Source organism: Macaca thibetana, chromosome 1, assembly GCF_024542745.1.
Source record: "Macaca thibetana thibetana isolate TM-01 chromosome 1, ASM2454274v1, whole genome shotgun sequence".
NCBI lineage: Eukaryota > Metazoa > Chordata > Mammalia > Primates > Cercopithecidae > Macaca > Macaca thibetana.
The window spans coordinates 162,100,462-162,124,967 of record NC_065578.1 but is presented as its reverse complement, the minus strand read 5'-3'; the positions used below and the strand labels follow the sequence as shown (position 1 = coordinate 162,124,967).

The 24,506-nt window shown below is 50.3% G+C and overlaps 1 protein-coding gene across 1 annotated transcript in view; it reads right to left on the bottom strand.

The window, feature by feature from the left end:
* CACNA1S (calcium voltage-gated channel subunit alpha1 S) overlaps positions 1-24,506 on the bottom strand; it is a 74,728-nt gene that overhangs the window by 47,337 nt on the left and 2,885 nt on the right. The window contains exons 3-7 of the mRNA XM_050765178.1: positions 8,583-8,722; positions 6,338-6,480; positions 6,007-6,159; positions 3,613-3,818; positions 2,207-2,310 (exon numbers count right to left, since the gene is read on the bottom strand). Of these exons, the coding sequence (XP_050621135.1) occupies positions 2,207-2,310; positions 3,613-3,818; positions 6,007-6,159; positions 6,338-6,480; positions 8,583-8,722 (746 nt within the window). The remainder of the gene's footprint in view (positions 1-2,206; positions 2,311-3,612; positions 3,819-6,006; positions 6,160-6,337; positions 6,481-8,582; positions 8,723-24,506) is intronic.

The following is a 24,506-nucleotide window of genomic DNA, read 5'->3' as shown; positions in this document are numbered from 1 at the left end:
AGGGAAAGACTGAGCTTTGTGAGGACAGACAAGCCCATTCTGTGGCTGGAGTGCTCCTTTTTCTGGGCCCAGGGTGTTGCCTGGGGTCCAGGTGCCCCTCAAGGTGGCTGAGAGACAGCCCCTCTCACTTCCCACTCACCTATCCCCACCCTCCAGGAACATCCTGGAGCACTCCTTGCCCCTTCCTCATTTCTTTCTTCTCATCCATCTCGTTGTCTCCTGCCTTGTTTTGGGGTTCCCCTTGCACATTAGGGGTGAATGACAAGGCAATCCATTGCCTAACTGAATCAACCACGGAGCCTCAAATTGGCCGTACTGCCCCAACCCTTCAGACTACCTTAGAAATTTAGTTTTGTACAGACCAAAGGCCTGGGAAAATTCTCCTGGGACTCGGAGGAACCAGGTGGCAGGGCTGGAAGAAAAGGACCCGAGGCGTCGCGAGGGATCTTCAGGCCAGCAGAGGGCAGCCCTGGGCTATGGCCACCTTCCCTGCGGGGCAGGGGGGAAGACGGCAGCACAGGCGTGGGCTCTGAGGAGCTGCGCCTGGCAGCCAGGAGGGGTTGGCCCACAGGGCAGGTCGAGTCGCCCTGGTCAGGCGGGGTCCAGGGAGGGGGTCTTGATCAGTTTGTGCCATGGACCCTTTGAAAGTCCAGTGAAGCCTATGGATCTGTCTTCAGAATAATGTGAAATGCACAAAATAAAACCAAAGCATGACAAAGAAGTCAGTTACAGTCAGGCTTCACTTAATGACTGGGATGCGTTCTGAGAAAGGCATTGTTAGGTGACTTCGTCTCTGTGCAGACATCAAGAGCGTATTTACACAAACCTAGATGGGAGAGCCGACTACACATCTAGACTATATGGCATAGCCTATTGCTCCTAACCTACAAACCTGGACAGCATGTTACTGTACTGCACACCATAAGCGATTGTAAGTATCTGTGGATCTAAACATAGCTAAACACAGAAAAGGTACAGTAAAAACACAGTACAATCTTAGCGCCCCACTGTTGTGGATGCAGCCCGTCATTGACTGAAATGTCTTCATGCAGCACTTGACTGCATGTTAAAATACAGTTATTAAAATGCAAAAAAATTATGATTGAGTAATACATTTGCTTTTTCATTAACTCATTAACTAGCAAGATCTAGCTGCAGGTCTGGTATCTATCATAATTTCAAAGTATGGAGTAATTAGTGTAAATACTATTCACAACTGTAATGTGACATGATTTCTATTAGGACAAGTCATAGGCCCTGCTAATAGCACTGTGGTTTGTTGCCTATGTTCGTTACTAAAGGAAACACTAAATTTCAGTTACAGTTGTGAAAAATAAAGATAAGTGTTTCCTATCCAAGTTCACAGTCTCCCAGAATTCTATCTACAGACTACCTGGAGGGAAGCTTCTGGAATGGGGTGATACCAATGGGGAAGAAGGCTGATGGTGACTTCTAGCCTCTCTGCTGTGCTGGGGTGGGTGGAGAGATGACAGCAGGACTGTCTCAAAGAGAACAGCTCTCATTAATAATAACCATTAGTATTTAGTGCTTATTTTGTGCTGGACTCTGCTCTAAGTACTTTATACGTATTAACTTATTTAATCCTCACAACAACCCTATGAGATAGAAACTGAAATAATTCTTATGTGGCCGATGTGGAAATTAAGGCACAGAGAAGTTAGGTAATTAGGTAAAGGTCACACAGCCACCAAGCAGTAGTGCTGGGATTTAAATGTGGGCATTCTAGCTCCAGAGTCCGTGTGCTTAACCGAAAGCCCCACTGCCTCTTAGTGCTGAGGCTCCACTTAAAGCACTCCCAGGGCCAGGAGGTTGGAGTCTCAGAGGCTTCACTGAGGAGTGTCAAAGCAGAGTGACAGGAGGGCCGAGAATGGGGGAAGACTTGAGGAGGAGGAGAAAGGCAAATTAAAAATTGAAGGGCTCTTGTGTGTATCTCCTCTCTTCCTGCTCACCAGGAAGGAAGCACTCTTGGCCCAGCTGAGATGGCAGGGAACCCAGGGATGAGCCGAGGGCCTCACCCACAGCCCCCTGCCCTGCTCCACTCCTTCCTCCTCCTCCTTTCTCTCCTCCTCCTCCCTACCCCTACCCACCCCTCCTGTTTCTTTTCCCTCTGTTCTTTTTCCTTCCTCCTCCTTCTCCCCTCCTCCTCTTTCTCCTTTCCCCCCTGGCTACCTTTGAACTTTCTTACCCGCTCAGGACACCCAGCACCAGGTTGAGGATGAAGAAGGATCCCAGCAGAATGAGGGTGACAAAATAGATCCAGGGCCACTCATTCCCGATGGCATCATTGACCTGGTCAGGACAGAGGTGTGATTCTCTGAGTTGAGGGCTTGGCTCCCCTTCCCCAAGTCTGCTCATTAAGACTCCACCCAACCCTGGGGCACAAGGAGAGAAGCTGCCCTGGGACAGTGAGTGGACATTTTTCCTCACCTGAGGACTAGTCTGGAAGGACTTTTCCAGCCTGAGGACTAGGATCTGGTCTGAAAGGATCTCCCTAGGGAGGACTTGCTGACTGCCTACCTGGTCCAGGCAAGACTGACCTAATTTCCCTCCAACCAAGAGTGTTTAACCTCCCTCATAGACTCTACCTCCAGTTGATTTATTTAAAGCCAAGATTTTTCATGTGAACAACCTCTGTGACCCTGGACAAGTCACCTAACATCTCTGATCATTATTCCCATCCGCCTAATGGTGATAATGTCTCTCCTCACAGGCTTGAAACAGAGGTGAAATCATACATGTGACAGTCCTTTGATATTTTAAATAATTTGCTCTCCTAATACACACTTACAATAAATATTTACACGAATCCTTTATATTTGCAAAGCATTTGACAGTTTTACAATCCCCCCACCCCCCTAATAGGCAGCATCATATTGTGGTTAATTCCGGATTGGAGCCAGGGGGATCAGAGTTCGATTCTTGGCTCTGTTGCTCACTAAGTTCTTAACCATGGGCAAGTTATTTTACTCTCTCTGAGCCTCAGTTTCCTTATCTATAAAATGGGAGCAATGCCTTCCATCATTGAAGGATGAAATAAGAAATCTAACTAGCTCTTAACAAACACCAAATAAATAATATACTCCAACAAAGAAACTCTTATGGAGTCTTGACCGTGTGCCAGGCACTGTTGCAATTCTCCCACTAACTCTGATATAGACAGTGTTACTATCCTTATTTTACGGGTAAGGAAACTAATATCTTATAATAGTTATATGGGAAAGCAGTCTTGCAGAGGAAAGGAAAAAGACTCAAAGAGCCCTTCATTCCTCAAAAAGTCTGAAATTCTAAGCCATCAGAATTAAGTCACTCACAGCCAGGTTTTTCCTGGTTTCCATTCTTCACCCGCCCCTTGGATCCTGCATAGACATACTGTATCATGGGGATTTCCCCATAAGATGCTGGGGCACATACCTGGGAACCAGAAGGGGACACACATCCTATATAGATTCCCCAGGGAGGAACAAAAGGGAGCTGGGGTCACTCAAGTCAGAGACTGGCCTCCTGTGTGGACTGGCAAGCCCTCCCTCCCCGCTCCCTTGCAAACCTGTGGATGAAGGGAGATGGTTCTGGCAGGCCCGGGCCCAGACCCACCCAGTAAAGGACGTCAGTCCATCCCTCCATGGTGATGCACTGGTACACGGTGAGCATGGAGAAGCCGAAGTTGTCAAAGTGGGTGATGCCATGGTTGGGCCCTGGCCAGCCACCCCGGCACTCACTGCCATTGATGGTGCACCGGCGCCCTGAGCCTGTCCTGGCACAGGGCGATGGCTCCTCATTCTCCACTGTGGCCACGATATCTGGAGACAGAAGGCAGAGGGAGCATCAGACAACAGTAGTAGGTGGACAATGACAGGAGGAAAGGTGTATAAGAGCAGTTTAAGAGAATTGAGCAGTAAGTCTAAAGACACTCTGCTGAAAACGCAAAAGACAGCTTCACACGGAGCAGATGGTGACAGTGAAGAGGAATGCCTGGGGCTGAGGATGGCTACAGGCAGCAGGAATTATGTCTTGGGCCCCCGGCCCTCATGGCAGGGTCAGCTTCTAGGATTAATTGTCCTATGCAGTGCAACCCATGAAAGAGGAGTAATCTGAGTGTCATTTGTCCCCACAGAACTTTAAAAAAGAAGGCAGCTGCCTGGCTGGAGTAAGGCTGGAGGTGGAGGGCTCACATGTTCTGACTTGAGAGTTCTGTCTGGGAGGTGAAATTGGAGAAGCTCCAAAAGCACTGGGCTGAGCTGTACAAGACACCCAGCTGACGGGGCAGGGGTCTGCACTCAAGGGAAGTTCCCGCCAGGCCCGAGCCTGCACTCTCCTTTGTTCCCCTGGATGACGCTTTCTTGTCTCTAAAATCCTATACTTCTGATGACATCCTGCATCCCCTTTCATCTTAGGATGTTTTACAGTCTCCTTTTGTGTTCAGAGATTAGATTGGCTTATCAGAACTGGAACACCCTGCCTCACCTATTTACCGTGTAGGCTATTAACCTATTTAGCATGTAGGCTCAATGCTCTGAAGATGGAAAGGAGAGGACACTGATGGTTCTGAGGGGGCCTTGACCCCATGAAGTCAGAAGCCCTGATCTGAGAGGGGCTTTTGAGCACTGCTGCTCAGCATTCCTCAAGATGTCATGAGAACACCACTGAAACCTCCAAATTTGGGTTGAAGATGTGATCGAAGGTCCCCTCCTATCCATCCTGATAATGCCTATTATAGGGTGTAGATTGTGGTGGTGATGGGAAGAGGCTGAGATGGGAGGGGTCTAGGAATATAACCCCTGAAAGCTGGACCAGAGTTTACTCTTGTGAGTTGGGTTTGGGACTGGTGTTGACTGTCCCTTTGTTGTCAGTGGTCATGAGGAGGTGAGTAGAGTTTCCTGAGACACTGAAGGTCAAGGAGAGTTATTCTGGTGAGTTCAATACCAGGACTCATGGAGGAGGCTAAGTCCCATCGAGCTGCTGGCAGGGTAGAGCAGCCAGTCTCAGAGCGGGACCCCATACTTTTTCAGGGTGTTGGCCTGACCAAAACGATTTTCAAAGTAGTGCTAAGATGTTAGTTGCCCATCTGTCTCTCATTCTCTCAACAATGTAGACTGGAATTTTCCAGTGGCTGCATGAGGTGTGATGTGGCAGCACGCGCACACAGAAGTTGATGTGAGAGTCCAGCAGCCTCTATCAAGTCAGGCATTGAAGAGATTTACAAAAAGTGTAAAACAGCGTCACCACTCTTCTCACCAAATATTGCTGGTTTTGGAAAATCTAGTTATTTTTTATTATAAATGTACTATTTGTGTTCTCATGTCATGGGTTTCTTACTGTTCTTTAAAAGTGAATTAATAAATTAATATTGTGACATGTTCCTTGGTTTTCATTTCTCATACCATGAATATCAACAAATCAAAACCTATATAAACAAAAGCTCTCTGAGGTCCTCAGTAATTTATAAGAGAGAAAAGGGGTCCTGAGGCCAAAAAGTTTGAGAACTGCTGGTTCAGCTCAAGAATATCTGGGCTTCAATGTAGGTTATTTCTGGAAACTCAACAAATGACTGCCTTTGGCTCTTGGGCGTTTTTTCTGAGGTCCCATTCAGACCCTATTCTGGGTGCCTGCTCTGAGGGGCAGCTCAGACTAAAGCTAAAACTATGTGACAGGAAAAGTACACATAGAAATTCAAGCTTATCCCATGCCTGTGTCTCCATCTACCTCTGGCTCAGAGAGCCTGGAATATACCACATTGCATGTGGAGTAGGGGGTAAGGGTTTTTCAGAACAAGCTGTGGCCCAGGCCCCTGCTCACTTTCTTGGCTCACTGACCCCAGTAGAGCTGTCCTTCCTCCAAGTCCCCCCTATCCCGGAAAAGCCCATTCCCAAGGTCAACAGATGTGGGTGGCAATGGCCAAGCCCTGGGCTCCTTCACCAGCTAGGGTGGCTCCCCCTTCTGAGCCGTCCTAGGCCCTGTCCCACAGTCCCACTTTCCCTGGAAGCTCACCTGTGCCAGTGAAGTAGCAGGTCTTGTGCATCTTGCCCTTGAAGAGCTCCAGCCCGATGATGGCATAGATGATGACCATAAAGAGGACCAGCAGGGCGATGTGGAAGAGGGGGAGCATGGCCTTGAAGATGGAGTTCAGGACCACCTGCAGGCCTGCAGAGGCAGCCAGGGAGGGGAAAAGAGGAGTCACCTCCACTTGGTCTCACGGCCCTCCCTCCCTATAAATCCTGGGAAGCCTCTGAGATGTCAAGGTAGGAAGGGGACCCAGAACTGGGGACAAGGGAACAGGAAGGGAGAGGAGAAAGGGGTCTGCAGGGACACTGCCACCCACTAGGCACCCCCGACACCAGCCGGAGGGGTCTAAGCACTCGGAAGGCTCTGAGGGCCTTGACATCCAAGCCGGCTCCTTTGCTGCTCATTGGGGCTGTGTTGCTTTGGATGACGTTAACCTGTTCCAGAATCACGGTGAAGACCCTAGAATGGAGAAGAGGGAGAGAAGGGGTCCAGGGGTTGGAAAAGCCACTGCCCCAGTGGTCTGGGGCCCTGTGTCCTGTCCATGCTCGAGCACCTGTGGAAAGGCCTAGGGGAGAGACGGCAAATATGGTTCATCAACTAACAAATGATCTGATCATGCTTACCTGGGGAATTTCACTTAAAAGGATTCTGACATCAAGTTCATACTCAGGGAAAAGGGTGGTGCTCCACTTGTGAGGTCTACTTTGCATGCTCAACGGGGTTGAGGTATGTGTGCCACAGGTGTAGTCCCTGGCCCTAGGGCTGAGCACCCCCTACATGGGCTGGAGGTTACCTGTATCACACTCAGTGGTGACCCAGAGAAGAAACTCCATAGCAAGTTCTCCCTGCACGCTTTTCCTCCTGGCTGCACTTTTTGATAATGCCCTTTATTTTCTTTCCTACTAGCCTCCTCTTCCTCTCTTAATTTACTCAAATTTCCATTATCCTTTGAAGTCTACCTCAAATTCCTTTGCCTCCGAATCCTTCTAACGGCAGAACTCCCTGGGACACATTGCATATGAAACAACAATGCGCTGTGAGGTTTTGCTTTCTGCACTCTATTATTCTGTACGCACTTGTCTTGGCTTCTAACCAGGGCAGTTTGTAAAGGCAGAGGCCGATTCACAGAATTCTTCTATTTTCCCCGTTGAGCCAAAAGTAGCACTGGATGGCTAGCAGGTAACCAACACCATCCTTTCAGAACTAAATGACAGCATTCTGGTTAAGCATGCAGGCTCTGGAACCGAGACTGCTTTGGCTTGAATCCCAGCCCTGCCACCAGCTAGCTGTGTGACCTTGGGCAAGTTGCTTGACTTTTCTGTTCTTTAGCTTCCTTATTCATAAAATGAGGGAAAACAGGATTGTGGTGAGAATTAAATGAGACGGTGCATGTAGGCACATATTAAGTACTTGATAAATGCTATTGTTATCATTACGTGGTAGTTACGGTAATGCTATGGGTAGAGTTATGTTCCCTCTAAATTCATATGCTGAAGCCCTAACCCCTAGCATGTCAGAATGTGGTTGTATTTGGAGACAGGGTCTTTAAAGAGGTGGTGAAGATGAAATGAGGTTGTTAGGGTGGGCCCTCATCCAGTTTTCCTGGTGTCCTTATAAGAAGAGGAACTCTGGACACACAAGGAGACACCAAGGATGCGCATGCACAGAGGAGAGACCGTGTGAACCCAAACCTGCCGGCATCTTGACCTTGAATTTCCAGGCTCCAGAACTGTGAGAAATAGATTGCTGTTGTTTCAGCTTCCCAATCTGTGGAATGTTATTATGGCAGCCCTAGCAAACTAATACAGTTAATAAATGTCCGTTTTGTGAACCCGAATAACAGGTACTCGATACAGGTCCATGGAATAAACTAATAAATGACAGAGGGTGAGAAACTAATGAACATCCAGAAACTGCTGGCCAGTGGAACCTTCCATATCATTTCCAAATTTGCGTGATGTGAGGAGGATAATGGAATTTATAGCATCTAGCCAGGGAAGGAGACTGTGACCTGCGGGCAGGGTCAGGAGCAATGACCCACTCTCCACAGCATGGACAACACCCTTGCCAGGCCAGCCTCTAACAGAGGCTGCTCCACGCAGTGGTTAGCACAACGCTGGAGTCCCGCCCCACCTCTAAGAGGCTGGTGGTGGTGGCCGCTGGAGTCCCGCCCCACCTCTAAGAGGCTGGTGGTGGTGGCGGCTGGAGTCCCGCCCCACCTCTAAGAGGCTGGTGGTGGTGGCCGCTGGAGTCCCGCCCCACCTCTAAGAGGCTGGTGGTGGTGGCGGCTGGAGTCCCGCCCCACCTCTAAGAGGCTGGTGGTGGTGGCCGCTGGAGTCCCGCCCCACCTCTAAGAGGCTGGTGGTGGTGGCCGCTGGAGTCCCGCCCCACCTCTAAGAGGCTGGTGGTGGTGGCCGCTGGAGTCCCGCCCCACCTCTAAGATGCTGGTGGTGGTGGCCGCTGGAGTCCCGCCCCACCTCTAAGAGGCTGGTGGTGGTGGCAGTGGGCACAGAGTCCCCAGTGAGGGTCTGACCTCCAGTCTCCCCATACCCAGCTCTCACCCCAGGAAGACAATGGTGAAGTCCAGCACATTCCAGCCGCTGCGCAGGTAAGCATCCTGGTGGAATAAGAAGCCGTAGGCAATGATCTTCATGGCGGCTTCAATTGAGAAGACGATGAGGAAGAAATACTCCAGCTTCTCCTGTGGGAGCAAACGTGGTCCCCAGCATGCGTCTGCGCTCTCCGAGCTCACCCTTGCTCTCTTCCCTGCAGCCACGCTGGGTTCCCTGCTGTTGCTCAGGCATGCCTCAGGACATTCGCACCTACTGATGGAATGCCCACCCACCTCCACACCTACACGCCCCCGCACTGCCACTCCCTCACTTTCCACAGGTCTTTACTCAAAATTCCTTCACCGAGGCCTTTTCTGGCCACCAAGTGTAATGCGAGCTATCTCCAGCATTTCATGTTCCTCTGCTCTGCTTAATTTGGTCTTCTTAGCACTTACTCTTAGCTTAAATACCATATCTATATATATTATATATATGAAATCTTGTTCATTATCTATCTTCCCCACTAGAATATAAACTCCATGAAGCATGGGGATTTTTGCCCTTTTTTTTTTTTTTTTCATTACTCGACTTCCAGAGATGAGAATGGGTTGAATACATGAAGGATCTGAGGCACCCAAAATGAAAGTCCCCAGGTGGTTTTTCTGGTTTTGGCACCTTTCTTCTCCCACCGTGCAGGGGATGGATGGTAGGAGATGGGAGTGGATTGCTCAGAACTCCAGATGCCTTCCCTTGCTGGGCAGTGTTGCTCTTTAATTCATTTTCCTTTAAGGTTCCCTGCCCGCCCCACCTGCCCTCACATTGGCTCCCTTTAGGCAGCTCCTTAAAGGGCGTGACCCTATTACATAGGGTGAGTGGAGTGTGGGGTACACTGTGTGTGGGGAGCACAGGTAAGAGGCTGAGGTTTCAGCTCAGCCCCACTCTGCAGAAGGCCCAGCCGACACTCCAGGCCCTGACCCTGTAGCCTGATCCTCTATGTTACTCTATCCTTAGCCCTGTCACCCTCCGCCCTCTTCTGGGCCCAGGTGAGAGCTATTTCTAACTGAGGAAGCAGGTCTCTCTTGTTGGGACTCCAGGCTGAAACTGCTCTCCTTGCAGCCATCTGAACCCTGGCTTGGCAGCTTCTAAGAGCTCTGGCCTCCAGGCCTCCCCAGATAAGCACAGCCTCCCGAGGCGGTACTGACCCAGCCTGCAGCCTAGGCCAGGCTGCAGCACGGCACAGCTCCAGGAGGTGTGTGTATATATATATACGGATCTATCCTGATTGGTGGTCCCTGGAGTTACACAACAAGGGGGTCTGTACCCCCACAACCCAGCCCCCATTAGTCTCCAACACTCACACCCTTAGAAGCGTCTCCTGGGAGCAGGGGCCCTCCCCATCAGCACACTGCGGAGGCGTCACTCATATTCACAGTTCCTTTACGGAGGAGCCAGACTGGGGAATGGGGCACTCCATTAATGATATGGAGGATAATGTATTTTTACTTCCAAGTGAGTAGGTGTGGGAGGCAAGGGAAGAGGCCCTCACATGGCTCATTATTGTGGTTAGGGCTCCAGAATCCTCCAAACTTGTCATTCAGAGAATTTTCCTGAAAGCATGATTTTCCCCTTCCACATAGAAGGGAAAACTGCAGCATACATGGACTAGATTTGCTATTCTTAATTTTGCCCTTCATTCCTTCTATCAATTTGTGACCCCAAAGCTTTCCCCTTCTTCCAGAAAATGGTAATATGATAATTAAAATGCAAAGCCATGCAGTTCTGTGAAAGGGCCTGTTGATGGAGACTGTGCTTGGCACTCGCGGGGAATCATGGAGCAGCCGCTCCATGGAGGGGAGCTGCAAAGGGAGGTCTGGGCACCCTCCCTGGCAGGAAGAGTGGGCTGGGCCAACTACAGAGGGATCTCCTGGGAATCGGGTGGGTGGTCTCCCTTCTCTGCAGGATAGGTTTCCTGGGAGTCAGGCACACCACTAAGGGAAGAGTGTAAGGGAGGAGAGTGAAGTCAAGGCAGCATTTACAATTTCAGGTTGCTGCAGTCCCAGGGGGATAGACAGAAGTGGGGTTGAGGCAAGGAAAAGCAGGACCTGAAATAGTTGCAGTGCTCACAGGCTGGGCGGCCAGCCATGAACACCAGAGAACTGCCTGCACCTGCCACTGCCTGTCTGGCTCAGCCTGGCTCAGAGAGAGCTTGTCCGGGGCTGTGGGCTTCAGATGAGGTCACTCAGTTTCCTCAGCCTGTTAGCTCCAAGGCCTGCCTCTTTCCACCATACTCCCTCCAGCCCAACTCTGAAGTGCCTGGAAGTAAAACTCAGTACCATACAATCCCTGTGTGTGCACACAGTGTGAGCCCTCGTTCCGGAGGAGAGGGAAAAGGGATGTGTCCACTCTTGCATCATAGGAACAGTGTCATCAGTGTCACACTGGGTTGGCTGACAGCCTCTGCAGCCTGGGCCCAGTCCTCCATGGAAGAATGAGGGATAGTCATTCCACAGATATTTATTAAGCTCTCGACTGGATGCCCTGGGTAAGACCTGGCTGTCTCCTCAAGATCAAAGTCATCAACCTTCCTAAAACATCCTAATTTCCTGTGACAACCCCCAGAGCCCACCATGGGCAGGTGGGAGGCAGGAGATACGTGGTGTGATGGTTCTCACCAGCTCTGCTGCTTTGGGCAAGTTCCTAAGCTTCTGTGAACCTCAGTTTCCTCATTTGTAAAACTGAGATAATGAGAGCTACCTTGAAGGGTCATGGTGAGGATTAAATGGCACCTTGTGAGTAAGTGGCTACCCCTGCCTGGCATGCACCAAATGCTGAATACATCACAGCTATTCTTATGAGACACCTGGGCCCTTGGTGAGGGTCTGTTTTCTGCCTACATTGTGTTCTGTTGGTTTCCATTATGTTCTATTGGTTTTCACAGAGCTGTTGTTTGATGTCATGGCTGTGGGTGGTCACCAGGGCTTGGCTCTGACCCACCTCACACTCCATATGTTTGAAATGAAACTCCTCCTACTGATAAACCTGCTCTTTCTCATGTGTCCCTGTCTCAGCCAAAGGCACTCAGTGGCCCAAGCCAGAAACCCCCAGGGTCTTTCTGGACTCCTCCTCCCTCTTGCTCTCCCTGGGTACCAGTGTCCAGCAGGTCCAGGCCATTCCAGCCCTACCATCTCCAGAATCCAGCTCCTCCTCTTCAACTGCTCCTGCCCTTGCTTGCTCTCCCCTGCCTGCAGTGGTCCACCGCCATCCACATCTCCTCCCCTGGGCCCTTCTCCATATAGATCCTGCCACTGCCTTGCTTGCAAGTCTGCAATGGCTCCACAACACTTACCAGAAAATCCAAATGCGTTCCCGTGGCATGCAAAGTCCTCCATAACATGACCCCTGCTGATCCCTCTGGCCTCACCACCAGCCTGCTGGCCACCCCGTCGATCATGTGGAATGACTTTCAGGTCCCCTAGCTCTCTAGCTGCCCCAGCCTCCACCTTTGCTCATCCCGGCCCCTCTGCCTAGAGTGTCCCCAAGGCCCACTGCCCAAGTAGACCTCCTGCCTCTTACAACCCTTTGACCCCCCACAGGGAGCACCAGCCCTGTGTCCTCACTGTCCCTTATAATCCTGTGCTGCTCTTTGCTGCCTTCTGACAGACTGCGGCCTCCTTGAGGCCACGTGATCCTCATATGTGTTCCTAACTGTGGAGATTTTCCATGGCTTCTCTGTTCCAAGAACAGGAGAGAGGTGACATTCCGCCATCAGCAATAACATTTGGGCTTGGGGGCCAGGGTCACTCTCCAAAGAAGGCTTCTTAGAGTTGCTGTTGGTGGTGGATGAGGGGAGGTTTTATGGTTGAGAAGGCCCCACCAACTGGTGATTCTGATGCCCTTCCCCCAGGGGCGTATGGTCCCCCGACAGAGATGAAAGTATTTCGGGCTCAGGGCTTCTGCCCTTGCTGTTCTCTCTGTCTGGAATACTCTTCCCCAGATATCCGCATGACTCACTTACTTCTTCCTTGCATGTCCCAACTTGAAGGTCACTTTGTCACTGAGACCTTCCTGGCTCTCACCCCCTGACTGTCTATCTTCTTAGCCTGATTCATTTTTCTTTTTAGCTGTTGTCAAAACTTGACTCGTTATATATTTGTTAATTTATTTGACCCATCTCTCCTGACCTGAATATAACATCGCTGAGAGCAGGGACTCAGCTCTGTCACTGCTGTGTCAACTACATCTGGAACAGTGCCTGAAAGTGCTGTGATGGAATGAATGAACCAGTGTCCCGGGGCACTGCTGCGAGAGGTGCAGGCTGTGGGCAGGTGCAGCTGCACACCGTCACTATCACTCTGAAATGAGGTCAGTGTAGGCATTGAGTAAGCATTTGGAAAATTCTATGGCAATCTGCAGCCACTTCCACACATATGGGTGGACTATAGACCATTCTGGATTTGTCAAAGTCACATGGCGAATCCCAGCTGGCACACACTGTGGAGGGGTCCCACACAGTAAGACCATGTATCAGGCCATGATGGAGTAGAAATTAAAAATGACCAACTGTGGTCTTTCCCTACAGATCATCTGAGAAGCCCTGCCCCAGAATGCATCATCCTGCCCAGCACACAGTAGGCCCTCAAGCTATGTTTGTTGAATAAATGAACAATGGAAAGTCACAATCTCTGCTTACCTTCAAACCAGGTGCAGCCTTGGGATCTGTATTCCTAAGAAGAGACACTGGACCTCAGGTCCTGATCCCAGAGCAGGAGAGCAGTGGCTGTCCCTGACCCCCTGATCTCTGAGCTCAGGGGAGGACAGTGAGCCCGCCTGACTTTGTGACGTGAGAGCTCCCTTACCTCAGCCCCCAACAAGGGCCTTTATTACTAAATGTCCCCTTCAAGGGAATTCTCATCCTTCCATAGATAAGCCTCTAACTGGTGCTCCCTGGGGCCACACTTAGCTGGAGGTTGTCCTGGTGTGTGACCCCTGATGCACAGGCCTTGCACCTACTCCCAGGGGCACTGGAGCCAGGCACTCCCAGAGTCTTGGGCTGAAAACAGCAGGGCTGGGACCGCACATCCCCTCACCCTCCCACTGCCTCTATTTTCAGGCTGAGTCTGCTATCTCCAAGGGTCAGCCAGTCCTGAATGCTTCTCCTCCCCTGGCCTGCATGGGGCTTTGTGGGAAGATGATGAGAACTAGTTGGGCTTCCCTCCAAAGGGATCTGCCCAGTGCCAGTGTCCCTATCTGGGACCACAGAGGCAGCAGCTACCACACCTTCTTCCCCTGCAATCCTACCCCTGGCACAGTGGCCTGGTCAGGACTCCAGGCTCCCGGGCTCCCCATGTGCCCCGCTGGAGGGTTCTGGGATCTACAGAGCCCACTGAAAGGACCTTACTCGGCTGGCCTGGGGAGGGGCTGGCAGAGGCAGCAAAGTGTCTGCAGTTGAAGGGATCCCTGGGAAGGTGCACTGCCACCACATGACTGCCTGTCACCTGGGCCTGAAAGTCTCCTTCCTTAGGGTCAAGACAGAGTGATCTGCTCAGGCACAAATCTCACTGGAGCAGGGAGGCACTGGACTCATATTTATTGTTAACTCTTTAAGGCATGTGTGCTACAAGGAGACAAGGTAGATTTGACTGAAGAGGAGGACGCCCAGGGTGCTTGCAGGGAGCTCAGGCTGGGGCGGAGGACAGACATCCTCAAATGTCCGCTCCCTCTTAGGGACCTTACAGGAAGCTCTCCACACAGCCTTGGCAGGTGCTATCAGAAGACAGTTTTACAATATTCATGATTGCTTTCCTCCTAGATTCCCCCATTTTCTTGTTCCCTTAAGCTGACAGCGGGGCTGGGCCCCCTTGCCTCAGGACTGGTTTGTGGCAGGGCCCAGGCTTTTGTCTTCCAAAGCCTGAGAATCACTGCAACATTGGGAGGTCTCAGGGGTAGAGCTCACAGTTTGAAGGTGTAGCAGGATCTGGGAGGAGGCACTGGGGCCCCCAGGAAAGAGGACTCAGCCTCAATTCCTGCCTTAAGAAGGGTGCAGAGGACCTATGACCCTGTCACCTGCGCACTGCCTGAGACCCAGGGCCTAGGCACATTCCCCAGGTAGGCGGATAACTGAAGGCGCCAGAATAGCTGCAGTGATCCCTCTCCATCCTAGAGGGATATGCGCTCAGGATCCATGGAAAGTTGGTTCTCAGGAAAAAATAAGTCATTTCTTACACACCTCAGTTGTCACAGAGGTTTGGTCCGGCTGTGCTGTTTTTCCTGTTTCACAGAGGAGGGAAGTGAGACTTAGAGGGGAATGAGGTGCCTACCAGAGGCGAGGAGGCCCTGCCTGCCGTGACTGAAGTAACAGAGTTTCTGGTAGGCTGGCCTGATGTGCTGGCCTCTATGGCCGCGCCGCACACTGGATGTCCAGGGCCCTGATGTCTCCACAACCACCTCATTCTCCAGGTTTGGCAGATGACACGTTGAAGAGTGAGGGAAGTGGCTATGTTTAGTCCAATGAACGCTCACCTAAATAGATGTAACTGGAATGGGTCTCCCTTGCCATCCTACCTCCATCTCAGGGGTCTCATTTCCCTCTTCCAGTTCCCTCTTCACTTCCCTGTATAGCACTTCCCTCACCAGGCAACCAGGCTCCCTCAGGTCTGGGCAGACCAGACACACCAGGGCTGACTAGACAGAGGGACAATGGGGCCGAGGGTCCCAGGAGGGCTCCGTATGTTCAGGGTGAAGGGGGCTGGGAGAAGAAAGGAGACCAGTGCTGTCTTGGGTAATGAGGATAATAATAGCTAAGCATTAGTAAGCACCCATGTACGCGCCAGGCCCTATTCTGGCCGCATGCATACATTTAATACTCACCGAAACCTTATAAGGCAAGTACTTTTTTTTTTTTTTTTTTTTTTTGCCTTTTCAAGTTTTTATTTGTATACATTTTTGTCTTAAAAAGAAAAGTAGGGCTGGGTGAGGTGGCTCACACGTGTAATCCCAACACTTTGGGAGGCCGAGGTGGGTGGATCACGAGGCCAGGAGTTCAAGACCACCTTGGCCAACATAATGAAACTCTGTCTCTACTAAAAGTACAAAAAATTAGCCTGGCTTGGTGGCGGGCGCCTGTAACCCCAGCTACTTGGGAGGCTGAGGCAGGAGAATTGCTTGAACCCAGGAGGCGGAGGTTGCAGTGAGCCAAGATCACACTATTTCACTCCAGCCCGGCAACAGTGCGAGACTCCATCTCCAGAAAAAAAAAAAAAAAATCATTATCACAGATTACAAAGGGCTAAAGCAAGAATAGAAGAATGAATGACTCTCTTTAGCCTGGAAAGCGGATACTCTCAATAGTATTAATGTTGTAATACAAGCTCATTCAAGCGTTTTACATTTCTTCTTTTATGTCCTTTTAAATGTGATATCCTAGCATATAGTAAAGATCATGTACTATGAGTATCAGACGGAAATTTCTCCACAAAGCCAGAAAAGTTTTCCTCTCCAGTGAGAAATAGGCTATAATAAGTTCTTAAAAATTCTTGTCTTCTCTTCCGTGGCAGAAGAGGGAGAGGCTGGGGGCTGGGGAAAATCCAGGGACGTTCTACACAGGAGGTACTCTGGGGTTCCATCCAGGAGGGTGTCAGATAACCCAGATCACTCTACTTAGGCTTTTGGCAAAAAACAGCCCTCACCCTCCATCTACTAGTCATCTTCCCTGCCCCTCCTCCTCGCTTCAGGGCCTTCTGAGCTCTATCTTTTGTAAAATCAATCATCAGGAAAGGGGGAAAAAAGAGCTAGGATGGAACAAAAGTAAAACGTTTAGCAACGTTGACACAGGGACTCGGCACCTCTACCTGAGCCACAGGGGTCCCGGCTGGAGCAGGGCTAGGTGGCCCTCGTCTACTGGTAATGCATCTGCTCCCAGGTGCAGAAGAGGATGAGAGAGACCTGCACCTTTCAGGGCTGAGGCACACAGACCTTCTGATGTCTGACGCCCAAAGGTTGTGCTGGCATGGAGCAACCTTGGGAGCGGGCAGGATGAACAGGGGGATCTGGGCTGGCTGCTGCTTTGTGTCTCAGGTCTTGGAGTCCCATGGGAAGATGGTGGGTGTGAGGTGGCCAGCCCCGATGACCCTTGCCATGACAGCTACATTGGTTCTCAATTCAAGTGTCTTCAGAAAGTGAAGATGTAAACTACTCTTTGCGACATTAACTCCTAACAAGTCCAAAAAGAAGAAGAAGAAAAGAAAAAGCATCCCCCTCCTCCACCAGCCTATGTTGAGATGAAGCCCTCACCTCTCTGCCCGAAAGAGGCTTCCTCTTTCAAGGGTGTGTGTGAAGAAGACGGTAGCCCCCTGGCCTTGGAGTAAACTCTAGATAAGAACAGTCTTTCCCCACACCCCAAGGCTTCTTTGTGCCTCCGAGCCCAGCAGAGGACGAACACTGAGGTTTCTATGGTGCTGCATACAGCACAGGGCGGCGTGACCTGAAGAAAAGAAAGTGGGAGGAGTGGGTCCTGGAGTCCAGTGCTTGGTGTAGTGTGGGGCAGGCTCCAGACTGAGCAGGGAAAGGCCTCGGATCCCAGTGTCACAGCAGAGGCCAGACGCTCCACCTTGGGTCAAGGCGAATAGATCACAGGAACTGAGATGGGCTTCCCACATACAACCACTAGGAGGGCAAAGGCAGGGAAGGGTACAGGCCGAAAACGAGGTGCCCAAGGTAAGGGGCAGGCCCTCGCCAGCCTGGGATACTATCTCCTACTCCCAACCCTTGGGCCCAACGGAGGAACCAGTTGAAAAGGAGGGCCCAACACATTTCCATCAGCAAGCAACAGGACCACAAACTCCTCCGTGTTGCCCAGCTCCCACTGAGTGTGGACACGCAGTCATACCCACACCCAACACGCATCCTGGTCTGTGCGGGGCAGTCCATCATCATCCTCCCTAGCTTCTGACGACAGCTAACTAAGGTAGGTACTCTTATCCCCATTTTACAGATGAGGAAGCCAAAGCACAGAGGGATTAATTTCTCCAGGATCACATAGCTACCAAGAGGCAGAGCCATGATATTTACAGTTTGATTCCATACTCTGTGGTCTCAACCACCATGCCAGGCATGGGGAAGAGAGAGAAAGAGCATGCCTGGGACATCTGGGTACATTTGGTAGATCCTGCCCTCAGTCCATCCCAGGTCTGTCTTTTGCACCCCAAGGCTTGGGTTCAGCATGACTTCAGCTGTGCGCTGTTAGTGCTGGGAGGTCAGAGAAGGAAGGGAATGAACATTTATTGAGCAACTCCTGTGTGCAAGGTCAAACACGAGGTTGTTGCACTCATGGATGTAACAGTCCTGAAAAGAAAGATATTGTGGACCAACCTGACCAACATGGTGAAACCCTGTCTCTACTAAAAACAAAAAAAATTAGCTGGGTGTGGTGGTGTGTGCCTATAATTCCAGCTACTCGGGAGGCTGAGGCAGGAGAATTGCTTGAACCCTGGAAGTGGAGGTTGCAGTGAGCTGAGGTCGCACCACTGCACTCTAGCCTGGGCGACAGAGTGAGACTTGGTCTAAAAAAAAAAAAAGAAAGAAAGAAAGATATTGTCGTCCTCTGTTCACAGATGAGGTAATGGAGATTCAGAGAGTTTAGGAAGCTGTGAACCAAAGTCTAGATTGGAGGCAGGTTGGTTTGACTTGAGAGCCTGTCCTTTCTTGCGACTCCCGGGCAGCTAGCACAGCTTGGGCAAAGGCTTTCCTCCAAGGCTTCTGTTGTTCAGCTCTTACAACGTCTGCAGCCCCTGTGCCTGGTGTGAAGGGGCATGGATTGGGATGGGCGGGGAGGGGGAAGCTAAGTGCCCTGAAAGGGGACCTAAGTTCTTGCAGTGGTGGGAGGGCAGGCTCCCGGGTGGGTCTAAAATCCAGGCTTTCATTCATTTCCACAGACCCTTTTTGAGCACCATTACTTCTCTGTACAGTGGCCCAGGCTCAAACAACCCTGTGCTCTGCAGGTGCTGGATCTCTGAGGGGTGAGGCCAGAGCTGCGGTCCTTCTGAGGCCCCAGCCTCCCCAGATGGCGAGTGGAATGGGCTGCTGGCCACAAGAGTTGGCAAGCGCATTCCAGACCCTATAAAAAGACAAACGCCCTGGCTGCCAGAGGCTTAGGCTCCAGCCTCGTGGAGGACACTGCGGCAACTTGAACCCCAGGAATGCGACAGGGGCCTGGTGGAGCCAGCTGATGCCTGAGGGGTGGGCAGCTGCCCTACAGTCCAGGAGGGGCCAAAGGGGCAGCCATCTTGCCCAGCCTGCGGGCCCTGCCCTGCCCTGCCCTCAAGGACAGCAGGCACCATCTACTTAAGCAAAATCTAAATTATCCGGAACTTGGAAATAAAGCAAAGAAAGGATGCCATATCTTTGTAATATCATGTTGGAGCATTTTATAACAGGCCTGGCCAAGGATTATTTAATTATCCAGGTCAGGGTTTCTCAACCTCAGCCCTAATGATATTTTGGTCTGGATACTTCTTTGCTGGTGGGAGGGGGGCCTGTCCTGTGCATTGCAGGGCCCCTGCCTCTACCCCACGAGAAGCTAGTAGGACACATCTCTGCCCCTGCCCCTCCCCTTCACAATTCCAGTTGTTGCCAAATATCCTCTGGGGCAGAACTACTTCCCCTCCCCAATCCCTTGAAAACCACTGACTAGGAGGGAATGTAACTTTGGTTAGCCCTCACTCTTCTGTCCTCTAGAGATACAAATGAATTCTGCCTGATAGGAAGATAATCCCAATGGTTAGAGTTTTATTGCCCTGTAGGACATTAACCAGCTTGGTATCTAACCTAGAATTCCTATTCCATCATTCTTTCTCCAGTATCATAACTTCTGCTCCTCCAACTCCCTTTAACCCAGCTTCACACGCCTGCCTGTTCTCTTCTGAGTTGAACTAATCTTTGGTATGTGTTCCTTCGATATTTTACTTACAGTTGTGTTTTCACTTTTTGAACATCATACTTTGACGTAGGACTGCTTTGAGGGTGAAATGAGATAATGTAGCAAAAGCAATCAGTTTCTCATGTCTGCCCAACAATTAGTAAGTCTGATGATTGTTTTTGCTTTTCCACATTGGTCCCCTCAGCCTGGCCTAGGCTGGAGTGGTAACCCTGCCCAATAAAGGATGTAGGCCTGCCCATAAAGCCACCTGGGCATGAGCAGTGATCTAACCTCGCTGCGCTGCAGTTTACTCCTCTGTACAAATGAGAAAAATAAAAGTACCTGCCTCATGGCATTCAGTGTGATAACACATATAAGGCATTAGAACAGTGACTGACAATATACAAGTAATCGACAAATATTGAATGTCATTGTTGCTGCTGCTGCTGCTGATTTGCTGGAGGACTAGGGAGGGGTGACCAGGAAAGCCACCAAGAAAAGTTAGAGGTTTCAAGGAGAGAAGACACAGAGTTAAAGAGAAATCAGGGACAGACGATGGGCGGGGTGAAGAGGAGTTCTTTACCTGAAATAATCTTTTGTCCTAACTGTTGGGAGTTAGACCCTTTGAATCTAGAACAATCTGGGGGTCTCTGTGACTACAGGCATTTTGGCTGGTGAGCCTGCTCTGTGGGACCTGCATGATCAAAGTTCCTTCTGTTGATAGATAAAGCACTAAAACTGAGAAGGTCTTCACTCATCCAGTTACTTCTTAAGTATACTTCTTAAATATACAATATCATCCCCATTTTATAAAGGAGGAAACTGAGGGAACAGAAAGGTTACATAACTTGTCGAAGATCACACAGCTAGTACGTGAGTGGGCCTGGGCTCAAAAGCAGGTTCTAGCTCCAGAACCCATTTTTATAACCACCATGCCATAATGGGCTGATTTCAGAGCCCGGTGCCACTGTAACATCTCACAGTTGGCCAGGACCTCAGCATCCTGGATGCCCCTCTTGCCACCCTCTGACCTGCTGCATATTCATTCCCAGGACTCCTTGCTCTCTCTGGACCTCAGTTTCCTCTTCTGTTCAGGGAGGATCCTGGGCTTTCCCACTGACACAGAGCAGGCAGAGTCAGAAGGGCACCCCTAGCCCCAGGAAACCCAGGCCCCAAGTCTATTACCCTCAGCCAATGCTGGCAGAAGGGATATGGAGGGACATTGCCAAGGGAGCCCATTCCCACAGACAGCAGTCATACCCCCAACCCTGCTCACACACAAGGCAACTGAGGGGAGCCTTTCTCGCCCACAACCATCCCTGCCCCTGACCCACCCAGCCAGTCTGGCATGTGCCAAAGTGAGGAAACCTCTGTCATAAAATGCTTGGACCTACAAATCCAATTGCCTGTCAGTGGACACAGGCACCTGTATCTCCACACATCTGAAGTTGAACTCACCACCTTCCTCTTCCCCACCCCCACCTGCAGTCTTGGTAAGTGATACTGCCATCTGCTCTGTTCCCTTCTGAACCCCAAGTGTCATCCTCCCCCTCCCCTACACTTCCATCCCCACATCCAGTCCTCACCATGGATTCCATCTGGCAGGTCTTTCTTAAGGCCACCTCACAGCCATCTTTACCATCACCAGTGCCTTGGCCCAGCCTCCCCTGTTGCCTGCTTGGATGACTTCCCTGGGCTCCCTGCCCCCTTCCCTGCTTTCCATCCCACCCCATGTCACCCCAATCCATGCTCCACGTGGGGCCTGATTTTTCTAAATCCCCACTTGACCTCTCCGTCTCTTGCCTGCAGCCCTTTGCCCATGTGGCTTCCTCTGCCCAGAGTCCCCTTTCCCTCTTGGCCTTCTACAACGCGCTCCTTCACAGCCAGACTACATAATGGGGGGCCCAATATAAGTGAAAATGTGGGCCCCCATGTTCAAACAGTAGGAAATAAGTGCTGATGAAGGTACTAAATATAAAGCTTTTCCTTTTTTTTCCAGCCCCTTTCTCAACCTACGGTGGTGTCTTTTCATTGCTGTTCGGCGTTGTGTGGGGCAAGTGCAGACTGTCACAAGCACCTCCTCCTAGTCTTCTCCCTCCACCCTCACTATCCCACAGCCCAACATCCTGTGCCTTGGCCAGAGGTGGAGGTGTGGAGCTAGGCATCTCCCCTTCACTCAGATCCGCCACCTCAGCCCATAGTGGACATCCGGCACCCAAGGGTGTTGCAATCTCTGCTTCCTTGGAGACAATAAGTACCTAGAATGGGGGAGGGTCTTGGAGGCTCAACCTCATAGGGTCGTTTACTGAATGGACTGCATCACTGTCAGCCCAGGGTAGAGACAACCAGAGCCATGTCCTTCCCTGAGACACGGCCCTTTCCATTCTCCCACTTGGGCCTCTGCCAAGTGGCCCAGGACTCCAGAGGGCAAAACATCAAGCTGAGAGCCCCTCCTTAGAGGCAGGGAGATGGCAGAAGTCAGGACCTCGTGTAAGCCAAGGCTCCAAGCTTGAGGTGCATGTGCCATTGTCCCAATGTACTTCACTTACAAATCATAAATTCAAAGATAAAATTAATTAAAATTTCAATACTTGACCACAGAGCATTCAACCCCAAATGTGGGGCCCTTCTGAGTGGGGGTCCTCTGGGACTGCATAGGTTGTACACGTGGGAGCTGTCCCTGTCCTCAGCCTTTAGGTCTCAGGTTAAACATCCCATCCTTTGGGAGGACTTCCTGATCTCAAGACTAGCTTAGGTTCTCTGCCAATATGCTACCAAAATGTTCCCAAACCTTGAACCTTTCCCATTTCATTTTAACTACTTGTTTAATTTGTTTTATCATATTTACTTGTTTAATCCAGGTAATGAAGCTCTGTGAAGATGGGAACTGTGCCTATTTGGTTCACAGTGATATCCCCAGTATGTGCCAGGGATATGATAGGCACTAAAGAAACATTCGTTAAATGAATGAGAAAGTTCATGAACAGTTAATCCTTAGGCCTCCTTTCTTGAAAGCTATGGGTTATTCTAAATGACTGGAAAGACCCCAACCCTTCTCAGATACCTACAAAGCAGCCAATAGGGTAAGAGAGAGAGAGTACCTGCTGCCCCTTTCTACTCTGACTCCTCTCATCTCCCTCTTGTTGGGTTTTGTGGACATGAACAGTGAGGAGCCCTGAGCTCGAAGCTGGCTAAGCGACTTTGGGTATCACCGACTTTCTCTGGGCTTCACAATTAAGTGGTCGGATTAGGAGTCCTCCCTGAATATTCATTTCCCATACAGCTCTGACATGCCAAGTGTCATTTTCCGCTTTGGAAACATTTTTTATTAGGTTTCCGACTTCCAGGGAACTCATAATCCTGTCTCTATGAACTCTAGGCCTAACCCAAGGTTTTGCAACTCCAGCCCACAAACTAAAGAAAAACACACACAGGACTACATGAAACAGTTAAGGCAGCCATTTTGTTTCAAGATGGAAGATGATATAACCTCTAAGATGTAATTTTTTTTTTTTTTTTTTTTTGAGACAGGGTCTCACTCTGTCGCTCGGGCTAGAGTGCAGTGGCATGATCCTGGCTCACTGCAGCCTCGACCTCCCGGGCTCAAGCAATCTTCCCACTTCAGCCTCCCAAGTAGATGGGACTATAGGTATGCACCACCAGGCCCGGCTAATTTAACTTTTGTAGAGACGGGAGTCTCTCTATGTTGCCCAAGCTGGTCTCGAACTCCTGGATGCAAGCGATCTTCACGTCTCAGCCTCCCAAAGTGCTGGGATTACAGGTGTGAGTCACTGCATCCAGCAGAGGTGTAATTTAATATCCTCCAAGGTGGGGCAGAGTTTTTTGCAAAAGTAGTCAATGTCGTAAGGAACTGAGGCCCAAAAATATGAAATCGTGAAGGGTGGGGTAGACCCAGAGCTCTCCCTGCATTCAGAAACATGGAGACTAAGCCTATGGTGTAGAATGCCCAGACTTTACGAAATGCCTTCCTTGCCAGCAAAGGTAGCATTGCCCTGCCAACATTTAATCCCACTCTCCTTCCACACTCGGGAGCTCAGAGTGTTTTCTCCTCATAGCAAGCACACATTTAGAATCCCAGCTTCCCATCGGCTCAAGATAGATTCCCATGGAAACCAGCATAAGGGAAAGGCAGAGATGTGTCAGGCCCTGGACACATGCTAATATACCTCCTCCCTCCCAGGCCCTGCAGTTTCAGTGCAGGAAAAAAAAAGTCCCGTTGAAAAAGGTGGTTCCATTGTCCTGTCCCTTAGGGAGCCTGAGGCCACTGTTTCTAAGAGGGCTTCCCCTAGAAGTCTTTCTGCTGTCACCCACCACCTTGGCAACACAGCCTGTACAAGAGCAGATTCTGGCCAGGCGTGGTGACTCACGCCTATAATCACAGCACTTTGGGAGGCCGTGGCGGGCCGATCACCTGAGGTCAGGAGTTCGAGGCCAGCCTGGCCAACAAGGCAAAACCCAATCTCTACTAAAAATACAAAAATCATCTGGGCATGGTGGCAGGCGCCTGTAATCCCAGCTACTTGGGAGGCTGAGGCAGGAGAATCACTTGAACCCGGGAGGTGGAGGTTGCAGTGAGCCAAGATTGCACAGCCTGGGCAACAGAGTGAGACTCTGTCTCAAAAAAAAAAAAAAAAAAAAAAAAAATTGCAGGTTCTAAAGTCAGAGAGACCAAGCTGGAGGCCCTACCACAAGACTTAGATGTGGGGTGACCCTGGGCAATGTACCTAAACTCTCTGAATATCAGTCTCCTTGTCTTTTAAATGGGTCTAATAATGTTACTTACCCCACAGAAGTAGTTATGGGGATTAAATAATACAATAATGTAAAATATTTAGCTCAAATCCTGGCATTTAATAAGTACTTACTAAATGCTAACCATTTTTATTATAAATTAACTATTGGGTAAGTAAGTCCTTGAAGCTATCTAGGCCTCAATTTCCTCATCCATAAAACAGAATCAGGTGGGGAGGAGATAGGACAGCCTAATTTTTGAATATCCC